This window comes from Cynocephalus volans, chromosome 1 (assembly GCF_027409185.1).
Source record: "Cynocephalus volans isolate mCynVol1 chromosome 1, mCynVol1.pri, whole genome shotgun sequence".
In the NCBI taxonomy this organism is placed as follows: Eukaryota; Metazoa; Chordata; class Mammalia; order Dermoptera; family Cynocephalidae; genus Cynocephalus; species Cynocephalus volans.
In genome coordinates, this window is record NC_084460.1 from 281,830,128 (window position 1) to 281,844,338 (window position 14,211).

General features: G+C 39.8%; 1 protein-coding gene across 1 annotated transcript; it reads left to right on the top strand.

Annotated features, from left to right (window-relative positions):
• Positions 1–7,033: 7,033 nt before the first annotated feature.
• Positions 7,034–8,050, top strand: LOC134391673 (C-X-C chemokine receptor type 1-like). Its single transcript, XM_063115660.1, has one exon. The coding sequence runs from the start codon at positions 7,178–7,180 to the stop codon at positions 8,048–8,050; it is 873 nt and encodes a 290-aa protein (XP_062971730.1). The 5' UTR covers positions 7,034–7,177.
• Positions 8,051–14,211: the final 6,161 nt, after the last annotated feature.

The following is a 14,211-nucleotide window of genomic DNA, read 5'->3' on the forward strand; positions in this document are numbered from 1 at the left end:
TTCCCTAACTTGGTGTTTATTGCTTTGCTCTAAAACTTGGTCTATGAAAATACAGATACTGGCAGGTAGAGAACCTGGGACCTGGAAGAAAATTGGAAGTTATCGACTCAGTCTTTCTCAATGTGCAGATGAGAAAACAAATCTATAGAGGTAAAAGGACCCACTCAGGGTCACACAGCTCATTAATGGTGGAATCAGGATGGAATGAGCACTGGATGGGAGGTATCCTTATTTCCAATGTGTGTAACTTTGCAGAGGTTTTCAGACTGTTCTCCTGGGAGCCCTGGGGGTTTGTGGGAGGGCTCCTCAGGGGCTGTCTGGGCAGAGCCACACCCCACCCCAAAGCAGCTCAGTTTTGATAGGCTTCACATATTTGGTCCTGGGAAGATTTTCTTCTAATAAAGTGTTTCACAATAAAAAAAATTTTTTTTGAAAACTGCCAAAGTATTCTGGGGATATTTAGGAGGGGATTTCAGTGACAGGGATGGAGACTTTGTCCTCTCAAATGCTTAAAATTCTGGCAGACTCGGAAGTGGATCGAGCATGGCAACGGGCACATTCAGAAGCCCAGAGGAAGAAGAAAGAAAGAAGAGGAGGAAATGGCTCTTTCCCAGGTTTCCATGACTTGGCTATTAAGAATAATGCTACAATGATCATGGAAGTACATTTATCTCTTCAAAATCCTGATTTCAGGAACTGTTGTGAATAACTGGGGGAAGAGCATTCCCAGCAGAGGGCACAGAAAGTAGAGGCAAGAACATGCTTAATCTCTCAAGGAAGATCAAGGAAATCAGCTGGCTGGTATGGAGATCCAAACCCTTGACCACCATTCTCTAACCAACTGAGCTAACTAGCCAGCCCCCATGCACTTCTTTCTAAAGACAACCATCACCTTTTGAAACTGGGTCTGACCCTGCGGTACCGCCCCGTCAATCAGCAGCCCGGCAGAGTCCAAGCTGACCAGGGAGGTGGCTCCCCGGAGAGGCCCAAGACCCGAGGCAACCACACACGCAAGGCACTAGTGGCCAACTGAGTAGTCACTGAGGTAGCCATACCAAATTGGCAACCACAGCAACATCTGAGTCAGACAATAGTGTCAAACCTGTGGACTGTGAAACCCCCTGCCACAATGAATAAACATCAAAGAAAAGATACAAGAAATACGAAAAATCAAGAAAGTACACCACCCAAAGATAATAAATCTCAAGCTCCAGATCCTATAGAGCAAGAAGCCCTTGAAATGACTGACAAGGAATTTCGAGTGATAATTCTAAGGAAACTGAATGAGATACAAGAAAACTCAGCTAGACATCATGATGAAACGAGGAAAAGTATACAGGACCTGAAAGAGGAAATGTACAAGGATATCAATGCCCTGAAAAAAAAAGTAGCAGAACTTGCCGAACTGAAGAAGTTATTCAGCGAAATAAAAAACACAACAGAGAGTTTAACCAGCAAGCTTGTGGAAGTTGAAGAGAGAACCTCTGAACTTGAAGATGGGCTGTTTGAAATAACACAAGCAGACAAAAAAAAGAAAAAAGAATCAAAGGCATTGAAGAAAATCTGAGAGAGATATCAGACAACCTTAAGCGCTCAAATATCCGAGTCCTGGGTATTCCAGAAAGGGAGGAAAAAGGAGATTGCATTGAAAACATATTCAACAAAATAGTGGCAGAAAACTTCCCAGGTATAGGAAAAATCACAGATCTTCAGATCCAGGAAGCTCAACGATCTCCAAACGTATTCAACCCAAAAAGGTCTTCTCCAAGACATGTTATAGTAAAATTGGCAAAACTCAAAGACAAAGAGAGAATCTTAAAAGCTGCAAGAGAGAAGCATCAAATCACCTGTAAGGGAGCCCCAATCAGGCTAACATCAGACTTTTCATCACAAACCCTAAAAGCCAGAAAGGGATGGGATGATATATTCAAAATACTAAAAGACAGAGATTGTCAGCCAAGAATACTCTACCCTGCAAGGCTATCCTTCCGAAATGAAGGGCAAATAGTATATTACTCAGACAAACAAGACCTGCGGCAGTTCACCACCACACAACCACACTTACAGGAAATTCTCAAGGGAGTACAGCATTTGGTTTCTGAAAAAAAAAATACCACTGCCATAAAAACCCAAGAAAAATCTAAACCCACTAGTATAATAAAAATGGCATTCATGAAGAGAAAACAAACAAACAAAAAAGCTATCTACAACCTAAGGAACCAACAAACACAGAAAACAAACAGTAAATCAGAAAGCAAGGAACAAAAGACACCTAAGACAACCAAACAACATTCAATAAAATGCTAGGAATAAATCAACACTTTTCAATAACAACTCTTAATGTAAAAGGCTTAAATTCCCCCAATCAAAAGATACAGACTAGCTGACTGCATAAAAAAGGAGGACCCAACTATATGCTGCCTTCAAGAGACCCACCTCACCCATGGAGACTCACATAAACTAAGAGTGAAAGGATGGAAAAAGATTTACCATGCAAACAGAAAAGAAAAACGAGCTGGAATAGCTATTCTTATATCTGACAAAGTAGAATTTAAACTAAAAACCATAAAAAGAGACAATGAGGGACACTACATAATGATAAAAGGACTGATCCATCAAGAAGACATAACAATCATAAATATGTACGCACCCAATGTTGGAGCAGTCAGATTTATAAAACAAACTCTATTAGTCCTAAAGAAGGAAATAGACACTAACACCATAATAGCAGGGGACCTGAACACCCCACTGTCAATATTGGACAGATCATCTAGGCAAAGAATCAGTAGAGAAACACAAGATCTAAACAATACTCTAGACCAATTGGACATGGCAGATATCTACAGAACGTTCCATCCAACAACCTCAGAATATTCATTCTTCTCATCAGCACATGGATCATTCTCCAGGATAGATCACATATTAGGTCACAAATCAAGTCTCAACAAATTCAAAAAAATTGGAATTATCCCATGTATTTTCTCAGACCATAATGGATTAAAACTAAAAATCAATAACAAACGAAATTCTGGAAACTATACAAACACATGGAAATTAAACAGCATTCTACTTAATGACACATGGGTCCAAGAAAAAATCAAGCAGGAAATCATAAAATTTATTGAAACTAATGAAAATAATGATACATCATACCAAAACCTGTGGGATACTGCAAAAGCAGTATTAAGGGGGAAATTTATTGCATTAAATGCTCAGCACAGAAGAATGGAAAGATGGCAAGTGAACAACCTAACACTTCACCTTAAAGATCTAGAAAAACAAGAACAATCCAAACCTAAAGTTAGCGGACAGAAAGAAATCATTAAGATCAGAGCAGAACTGAATGAAATTGAAACCCAAAAAACAATACAAAAGATCAATGAATCAAAAAGTTGGTTTTTTGAAAAGATAAATAAAATTGACAAACCATTAGCATGGCTAACAAAAAAAAGAAGAGAGAAGATTCAAATAACAAAAATTAGAAATGAAAAAGGTGATATTACAACTGATTCATCTGAAATACAAGGAATCATTCGAGACTACTATAAACAACTATACGCCAACAAGTTTGAAAATCTGAAGGAAATGGATAAATTTCTGGACACACACAAGCTCCCAAAACTGAGCCACAAAGATGTAGAAAATCTGAACAGACCAATAACAATAAAGGAGATTGAAGCTCTTATCAGAAAGCTCCCAACAAAGAAAAGCCCAGGACCAGATGGATTCACAGCAGAATTTTACCAAACATTCAAAGAGGAATTGACACCGATTCTTTACAAACTATTCCAAAAGATTGAAACAGACACAAATCTCCCAAACTCATTCTATGAAGCAAACATCATCCTGATACCAAAACCAGCTAAAGATATAACCAAGAAAGAAAACTACAGGCCAATATCCTTGATGAATATAGATGCAAAAATCCTCACTAAAATACTAGCAAACAGAATACAGCAACACATACGTAAAATTATTCACCACGATCAAGTGGGATTCATCCCAGGGATGCAAGGTTGGTTCAACATACGCAAATCAATAAATGTGATACACCATATTAATAAACTCAAACACAAGGACCATATGATCATTTCTATAGATGCTGAAAAAGCATTTGACAAAATTCAACACTCATTCATGACAAAGACCCTCTGTAAGTTAGGTATAGATGGAAAGTATCTCAATATAATTAACGCCATATATGATAAACCCACTGCCAATATCATCCTGAATGGGGAAAAGCTGAAAGCTTTTCCTTTAAGACCAGGAACCAGACAAAGATGCCCACTCTCACCACTCCTATTCAACATAGTGTTGGAAGTACTAGCTAGAGCAATCAGAGAACAGAAGGAAATAAAGGGCATCCAGATTGGAAAAGATGAAGTCAAACTGTCCTTGTTTGCAGATGACATGATCCTATGTATTGAACAGCCTAAAGCCTCTACAAAAAAACTCTTGGAGGTGATAAATGACTTCAGCACAGTAGCAGGATACAAAATCAACACACAAAAATCAGTAGCATTTCTATTCTCCAATAGTGAACATGCAGAAAGAGAAATCAAGAAAGCCTGCCCATTTACAATACCCACCAAAAAAATAAAAATACTTAGGAATTGAGTTAATCAAGGATGTGAAAAATCTCTATAATGAGAACTACAAACCACTCCTGAGAGAAACTAGAGAGGATACAAGAAGATGGAAAGATATTCCATGCTCTTGGATTGGAAGAATCAACATAGTGAAAATACTACCCAAAGTGATATACAAATTAAATGCAATCCCCATCAAAATTCCAATGACATTTTTCTCAGAAATGGAAAGAACTATCCAGACATTTATATGGAATAACAAAAGACCACGCATAGCCAAAGCAATGCTGAGCAAAATAAATAAATCTGGAGGCATAACACTACCTGACTTTAAACTATACTACAAAGCTATAATAACCAAAACAGTATGGTACTGGCATAAAAACAGACACACTGGTCAATGGAATAGAACAGAGAATCCAGAAATTGACCCACACACCTACAGCCGTCTGATCTTTGACAAAGGGACCAAGCCTATACACTGGGGAAGAGACTGCCTCTTTAGCAAATGGTGCTGGGAGAACTGGATATCAACATGCAGGAGAATGAAACTAGACCCATACTTTTCACCATATACTAAAGTCAACTCAAAATGGATTAAAGAATTAAATATACACCCTGAAACAATAAAACTTCTTAAAGAAAACATAGGAGAGACACTTCAGGAAATAGGACTGGACACAGACTTCATGAATATGACCCCAAAAGCATGGGCAACCAAAGGAAAAATAAACAAATGGGATTATATCAAACTAAAAAGCTTCTGCACAGCAAAAGAAACAATTAACAGAGTTTAAAGACAACCAACAGAGTGGGAGAAAATATTTGCAAAATATACATCTGACAAAGAATTAATATCCAGAATATACAAGGAACTCAAACAACTTTACAAGAAAAAAACAAGCAACCCAATTAAAAAATGGGCAAAAGAGCTAAGTAGGCATTTCTTTATGGAAGATATACAAATGGCCAACAGACATATGAAAAAATGCTCAACATCACTCAGCATCTGGGAAATGCAAATCAAAACTACACTGAGATACCATCTCACCCCAGTTAGGATGGCTAAAATCCAAAAGACTCTGAAAGATGAATGTTGGCGAGGTTGCGGAGAAAAAGGAACTCTCATACATTGTTGGTGGGACTGCAAAATGGTGCAGCCTCTATGGAAAATGGTATGGCGGTTCCTCAAACAATTGCAGGTAGATCTACCATATGACCCAGCTATCCCACTTCTGGGAATATACCCAGAGGAATGGAAATCATCAAGTTGAAGGTATACCTGTCCCCCAGTGTTCATTGCAGCACTCTTTACAATAGCCAAGAGTTGGAACCAGCACAAATGTCCATCATCGGATGAGTGGATCGGAAAATGTGGTATATCTACACAATGGAATACTACTCAGCTATAAAAAAGAATGAAATACTGCCATTTGCAACAACATGGATGGACCTTGAGAGAATTATATTAAGTGAAACAAGTCAGGCACAGAAAGAGAAATACCACATGTTCTCACTTATTGATGGGAGCTAAATATAAATAAATAAATTCACACACACACAAAAAAAAAACCGGGGGTTGGGGGGGGAAGAAGACATAACAACTACAATTCCTTGAAGTTGATACGACAAGCAAACAGAAAGGACATTGTTGAGAGGGAGGGGGGTTTCGGTAAAGGGCCACAATAATCAACCACATTGTATATCGACAAAATAAAATTAAGAAAAAAAAATAAAAATTTTTAAAAAAATGCTTAAAATTCCTTTAGACAGAGAACTAAGATACTTATTGCTCAGTTAAAGACAGGGCTTAAAATCCAGCTTAATGCAATTTGTTGTTGTTTTCTTGTTTCTTTTTACGCTGTCATCTCAGGACCCCGGGACATCTGGTGCCCGCTCCTCAGTGTTCACCAGCCTGGTTGCCAGTGGTGGTGGGTCAATTTGTTGTTATTATCTCCTTCCCTCTGTAAATTTCAAAAAGGGTAAATATGAATCAGAGAGAATAGGAGGGTAAATAAGATAGAAAGGGACACCTGGGAGCAGGTTTGCCTCCTCCATTTGGCTCATTGCTGGCCCTGCCCTGAATGCATGAGACCAACCTGGTCTTCCCATCTGATGGCAGACATGGCAGAGGATGGAGAAGCCTAAAGAGGGGGACATTCCATCTTATTCTATACTCAGGCCGGGCCCTGGGTTTATGGAATGTTGGTAACACGGGGAAGCTGCCTCTAAAGAAGCCCAAGTTGGAGGCTAAGGGGGCGATCTCTGGTTGCCAAAGCAACAGAGAAGCAAACGATGTCCCAGTAACTGTTCTCACATCTGTGATTTGAGTGCCTCAAATCTGAGTTACTAAATCACATTTCCTTCCTTCTAACTTTCAACTAGATCAAACCATGGCCAGCACCACGGATGACACATTTAATTGGTGGTTCGGGTCTAATTATGATTTTCTAAATTTCACTGGCTTGCCACCTATAGAAGAAGATGCCAGCCCCTGCAGGAGAGACATTGAGACACTCAACAAGTACATTGTGGTTGTCATCTATGCCCTGGTGTTCCTGCTGAGCGTTCTGGGAAACTCTCTGGTGATGCTGGTCATCCTGTATAACAAGGTCAGCCGCTCTGTCACCGATGTCTACCTGCTGAACCTGGCCATTGCCGACCTGCTCTTTGCCCTGACCTTGCCCATCTGGGCCGCCTCCAAGGCAAACGGCTGGATTTTTGGCACACCCCTGTGCAAGGTGGTCTCGCTCCTGAAGGAAGTCAACTTCTACAGCGGTATCCTGCTGCTGGCCTGCATCAGTGTGGACCGCTACCTGGCCATTGTCCATGCCACACGCACACTGACCCAGAAGCGCCACTTGGTCAAGTTCATATGTCTGGCCATGTGGGCACTGCCCATACTCCTGTCCATGCCCATCTTTGTTTTCCGTAGGGCCATCTACCCACCCTATTCCAGCCCAGTGTGCTATGAGGACATGGGAAACAACACAGCAAAATGGCGGATGGTGCTGCGGGTCCTGCCCCAGACCTTCGGCTTCATCCTGCCGCTGCTGGTCATGGTGTTCTGCTACGGATTCACCCTGCGCACTCTGTTTAAGGCCCACATGGGGCAGAAGCACCGGGCCATGCGGGTCATCTTTGCTGTCATGCTCATCTTCCTGCTCTGCTGGCTGCCCTACAACCTGGTGCTGGTCGCAGACACCCTCATGAGGACCCAGATGATCAAGGAGACCTGTGAGCACCGCAATGACATTGACAGGGCCCTGGACGCCACCGAGATTCTGGGCTTCCTCCACAGCTGCCGCAACCCCCTCATCTATGCCTTCATTGGCCAAAATTTTCGCCACGGACTCCTCAAGATCCTGGCGGCCCGTGGCCTCGTCAGCAAGGAGTTCTTGGCACATCATGGAATTACCTCTTACACTTCTTCCTCTGTCAATGGCCCTTCGAATCTCTGAAAACCTCCAGTGAAAGAGTACCTCACCTTTGTGAGGAAAGAATAACTGTGACCCCAAGGTTGGGGGGTCATCTGGCTGTGCACAGACGCTGTCTGAGCTTGGGAGGAAGGCTGTGGAACATGGGGAAGTTGGGCTTTGGTGTCCTCAGGCCCCGCTAACCCTCTGGGGAACTGCTGAGAGGCTTGGGGACAGGACTGTAGAAAGAGAGGGGCACACATCAGAATAAGGTAGGGGACAGGGATTGGGATATGAATGCTTGCTGAATTTAACATGTTAAAATTTGTTCTTGTTTTTTTCTCTTCAGGCTTTTAGTCTGTTTGTTTTACAAGCTTTTTTAAATGTTCTAGTCCCCAAGTAGTTATGTCAAAATCTACTGTTTTCCCCTAAACTCGTTTTCCTTCTGACCAACCACAGCCCCCACCATCCCTTGCCCCCCATCCAGGGGTCAATTTTTGTTCGTTCCAGCAAAAATATTACTTGAGAATCCAGTTTTATGCCGCAGCGGTTTAAGATTGCCCCTTTCCCAGCAACTTGCATTTTTGTTAGGACCTTTCAAGGGCTGAAAAATCTCACAGATGCAAATGAAGTAAAATGACCCTCTCCTCCTTGGTCTAGGGTCTTCCTGGAGATGTGTCTTCCCAGAGGTGATCACTAACCGAGGGTGGTGGAGTCCAACCTTCGGCCATTTCCATGCAGAGGGTGGACGGGCCACCATGGGCTGGACCCAGAAAGCCACAAGGGCCAACAGCTGAGCTCCCACACCATTCCTTCTATCGTCCTGGTATTCTGTTCTCAAATTCAACATGTTTCTTCCAACCTTGAAATCAAAGACATAAATAAAAGCAACCAGAATATGTTAACTCAGACTTTCTTAAATCAGTGCTTCTTTTTTTATCAAAGTATTTTACGCTCGTTGTTGAAGACGTCAATGACGATATAAAACTTATAATGAAAACCAGCAGCCTTCCAGACCCAATTTCTGTAGGCAAAGGCAACAACTTTCAACTCTCATAGCTGTTTCATCGAAGTATATACTTATTCTGCTAGTTCTTAATTTCTGCCCCACTCCTCCCTCAGCTTTAAGTATCATCTGATAACTTTCTCTTTTGTCTTATGAGAATTTAATGCTCACTCAGTCTTTTTTTACTCCTGTCCACAAAAACACAAACACTGCCTTACCCATTCTCCCAGGACACGGATACCACACTTTTTGATTAAATCAGCACTCAATATTTTTGTTAGAATGACTTGTAAAATATTACCCGTACTTCAGTACAGTGCTTACGTTTCTTTTCTTTGTAGAAGTTTCCTTTCCCTGGAATTGAGGATAGGATTTTCCATGTACTTACCATTTTATCAGTCCCAAGCATCTCTCTCAATACACTCACATTCATTGTGAGTGAAAATAAATCTCTTAAATTATTTTCTTTCTGGGAGACCTCTCTACTGGACCCCTTTGTTGTCTTGTTCCATCCTGTTCTCCAGGCCTGCTCCTCTTTTCTACACGGCTTTGACTACATTTCCAGATAAATTTTAGCATCTACTATCAATTTTTATGAATATCCAAATGGGATTTCAATTTGGATTATATTGAATCCATAGATCTATTTGGAGAAAACTGGTATCTTAATATTAAGTCTTCCAGTCCATTAGCATGATATGTTCTCAATTTAGGACTTCTTTAATTTTTTGCAGAGAATGTTTTGTAGTTTTAGTACACAGATCTTGTACACATTTTGTTCAATTTATCCCTAAATATTTTATGGAGTTTTTTAAATGCTAATATAAGTGGTACTTTAAATTTTTTTCATTTTCCTCTTTTTGTTACCAGTCTGTATTATATATATACTATATATAAATATAATTGCACTATGTACATTGACCTTGTCATCTGGGACCTTAGCAAATTCATTATTAGCTCTAGTAATTTTTTTAAGATTCTTTTAGGCTTTATATGTACACAGACATTTAAACATTTTAATCTTCTCTTTATCTTTAGTTTCAAAATGCACAATGATGTGACTTGGTGGGGGTTTTTTCTCATTCATTGTGCGAGGCACCTAGTAAATCCTTTTAATCAGAAAACTCAGGTTATATGAATTTTTTTCTCTTTCATTAATATTTATTTGTTTATATTAAACACAAGGTTATTTTATTTTTTCCTCAAAAGATGACCGGTAAGGGGATCTTAACCCTTGACTTGGTGTCAGCACCATGCTCTCCGAAGTGAATGAGCTAAATGGCCATCCCTATATGGGATCCAAACCCATGGCCTTGGTGTTATCAGCACCACACTCTCCCAAGTGAGCCATGGGCCGATCCTTATATTATACACAAGTTTTAAAAGAACAAATACCAAACAAAATAGTAAATAATGAAAAGTATAAACCATTAAAAACATGATGAATTGGGCCGACCCCGTGGCTCACTCGGGAGAGTGCAGTGCTGGGAGCGCAGCGGCGCTCCCACCCCGGGTTCAGATCCTATATAGGGATGGCCGGTGCGCTCACTGGCTGAACGCGGTGCGGGAGACACCAAGCCAAGGGTTGTGATCCCCTTGACGGTCACAAAAAAAAAAAAGTGATGAATCACAGTGGGAAGTACTTATTTACTCTATACACTGTGGTCACTATTTTAAGTATTTTACACATATAGACTTAACACCTGAGAGTTTAAAATATGTAACACAATGATTCATAAACAATGACACATTTACAGTCATATTAGATGACATTAAAAGGACCAAAGAAATGTTTTGGTATACAACAGATTAATGAACATAAAGAATGTTAAATTACATTATTAGAAAGTTTGACTAATGAGGTATTAGAGACAAATGGACAGCATTCTTCACCAGTAAACCTGAGAGGTACATTATTTTCCGTTATCAGATAATATTATTTAAAATGGCAAGGTTTTTGCTCTAAAAATTTTGTTAACTTCACAAAAACAAATATCAAGCATGTAACATTTTAGGAACTATGAAATAACTAGAGAAACTATAAATTATTGCATAACCAATCGGTAATATTAAACAACATACAAATTTTATTTCAATACCTTTTAATGAACTTTTTCTTATTATTGAAATGTAGGTGATTGTACGTATCTCTGGGGTGTAGCATTGAATATCAACACGTGTGAAATATTGATGCTCAAATCATGATAATAAGCATATTCAACAATACACAATGTAATAGATTTTCATGGCCCTTTACCAATTCCTCCCTTACCACCTCCCCTCCCCTTTTTTTTTGTTTTTTTTTTTTTAATGATTTGGACAGCATGGTTTATGTTTCAGTTTAAGACTGGAAACATTACACATGTAGATTTTAGCAGATGCAAGTGATCTCAAACTTTACCACACATTGGAATTGCCTGGAATCCTTGAACATACTGATGCCTGGTCCCACCTCTAGACATTCTGATCCAATTGTTATGGAGAGCAATGCAGACATTAGAACTTATTTTATTTTATTTTATTTTATTTTATTTTATTTTATTTTATTTTATTTTATTTTTTCAGCTGGCTGGTTTGGGGATCCGAACCCTTGACCTTGGTGTTATCCACACTATGCTCTCCCAGGTGGGCCACCGGCAAGCCCACTGAATTTTTCTTGTATTACTTCTTTGACACTTTTCCACCCTTCATTTTCCCTATTCTCTCTTCTAGGACTCCTTTTATTTGGGTGTTCAACCCTCAAGATTGATTTTCTAACATTCCCATACTTTTTGCCTGTTTTTCAATATCTTCATCTTTTCACTTTCCAAGAAGTTACCCTTAAATTTATCTCCCAACTTTTTCACTGAAACTTTAAATTTCTGTAATCATATTTTAAATTTCGAATAGACATTTTTCTATTCCCCAAGATTGCTTTTTATAGCATCCCATTCTTGCCTCATGAATGCAGTATTTCCTCTTATCTTTCTGAAAATATAAGATTTTGGTTAAGATTTCTTTGGCTTCCCTTATTGTCTCTGTATCTTTTCTTCAGGTGTAATAACTCAATTGCCACTTGTCCATCTACTTTCTGACTTCCATTTTTTAAAAATCTATTACCTTCTGTTGTTTTTTTCTCACATTTTCTTTTTTCTTGTACCTTGAGGGATTATGCCTTTAAAAAAATCACCTTAGTGTCATTTCTGGTGGATTTTTGCAAGGTGAACACATTCATCCAATCCTCCATCTCTTCCTCCTATCCTTTATCCTAGTTCCACTGCTTAAGGAGCCCCTCCAGGCCATGAAGGGAGGTTAGCGACATTGAGCAGAGTCTCAGTTTGAACCCTGCCCACCCTGCGTTCATGTAAGTCTGGCCGTTCCTGAAAGGAAGGAAGGGCCAAGGGCTCTGAGGGATGAGCTCATCCCTAGGGGGCAAGGGTAAAGCACACAGGCCTGCAGAAGGCGATGGCTCAGAGTTGGGGGCTGGGGACACCTGAGGGTGGTAGGAGGTGGGTGCTGTGGCTAACTCCAGCCCTGGCCCATGGACTGTGGCCTGAGTGGTGGGGACATGGGGCTGGGAATGACAATGAAAGGGCTAGGAGATGTGGCAGTGCAAGCAGCATTTGAAAATTGTTGTCTAAGATGGAAAGATATCCCATGCTCTTGGATTGGAAGAATCAACATAGTGAAAATGTCCATACTACCCAAAGTGATATACAAATTCAATGCAATCCCCATCAAAATTCCAAAGACATTTTTCTCAGATATGGAAAAAACTATTCAGACATTTATATGGAACAATAAAAGACCACGCATAGCCAAAGCAATGCTGAGCAAAAAAACCAAAGCTGGAGGCATAACACTACCTGACTTTAAGCTATACTACAAATCTATAATAACCAAAACAGTATGGTACTGGCATAAAAACAGACACACTGACCAATGGAATAGAATAGAGAATCCAGAAATCAACCCACACACTTACTGCCATCTGATCTTTGACAAAGGCACCAAGCCTATTCACTGGCGAAGGGACTGCCTCTTCAGCAAATGGTGCTGGGATAACTGGATATCCATATGCAGGAGAATGAAACTAGATCCATACCTCTCACTGTATACTAAAATCAACTCAAAATGGATTAAAGAATTAAATATACACCCTGAAACAATAAAACTTCTTAATGAAAACATAGGAGAAACACTTCAGGAAATAGGACTGGGCACAGACTTCATGAATACAACCCCAAAAGCACGGGCAACCAAAGGAAAAATAAACAAATGGGATTATATCAAACTAAAAAGCTTCTGCACAGCAAAAGAAACAATTAAAAGAGTTAAAAGACAACCAACAGAGTGGGAGAAAATATTTGCAAAATATACATCTGACAAAGGATTAATATCCAGAATATATAAGGAACTCAAACAACTTTACAAGAAGAAAACAAGCAACGCAATTAAAAAATGGGCAAAAGAGCTAAGTAGGCATTTCTCTAAGGAAGATATACAAATGGCCAACAGACATATGAAAAAATGCTCAACATCACTCAGCATCCGGGAAATGCAAATCAAAACCACATTGAGATACCATCTAACCCCAGTTAGGATGGCTAAAATCCAAAAGACTATGAACGATAAATGCTGGCGAGGTTGCAGAGAAAAAGAAACTCTCATACATTGTTGGTGGGACTGCAAAATGGTGCAGCCTCTATGGAAAATGGTATAGAGGTTCCTCAAACAATTGCAGATAGATCTACCATACGACCCAGCTATCCCACTGTTGGGAATATACCCAGAGGAATGGAAATCATCAAGTCGAAGGTATACCTGTTTCCCAATGTTTATCGCAGCACTCTTTACAATAGCCAAGAGTTGGAACCAGCCCAAATGCCCATCATCGGATGAGTGGATATGGAAAATGTGGTACATCTACACAATGGAATACTACTCAGCTATAAAAACGAATGAAATACTGCCATTTGCAACAACATGGATGGACCTTGAGAGAATTATATTAAGTGAAACAAGTCAGGCATAGAAAGAGAAATACCACATGTTCTCACTTATTGGTGGGAGCTAAAAATTAATATATAAATTCACACACACACACACACAAAAAAAAAAAAGACCGGGGGGGGAGAAGATATAACAACCACAATTATTTGAAGTTCATACGACAAGCAAACAGAAAGGACATTGTTGGGGGGGGGAGGGAGAAGGGAGG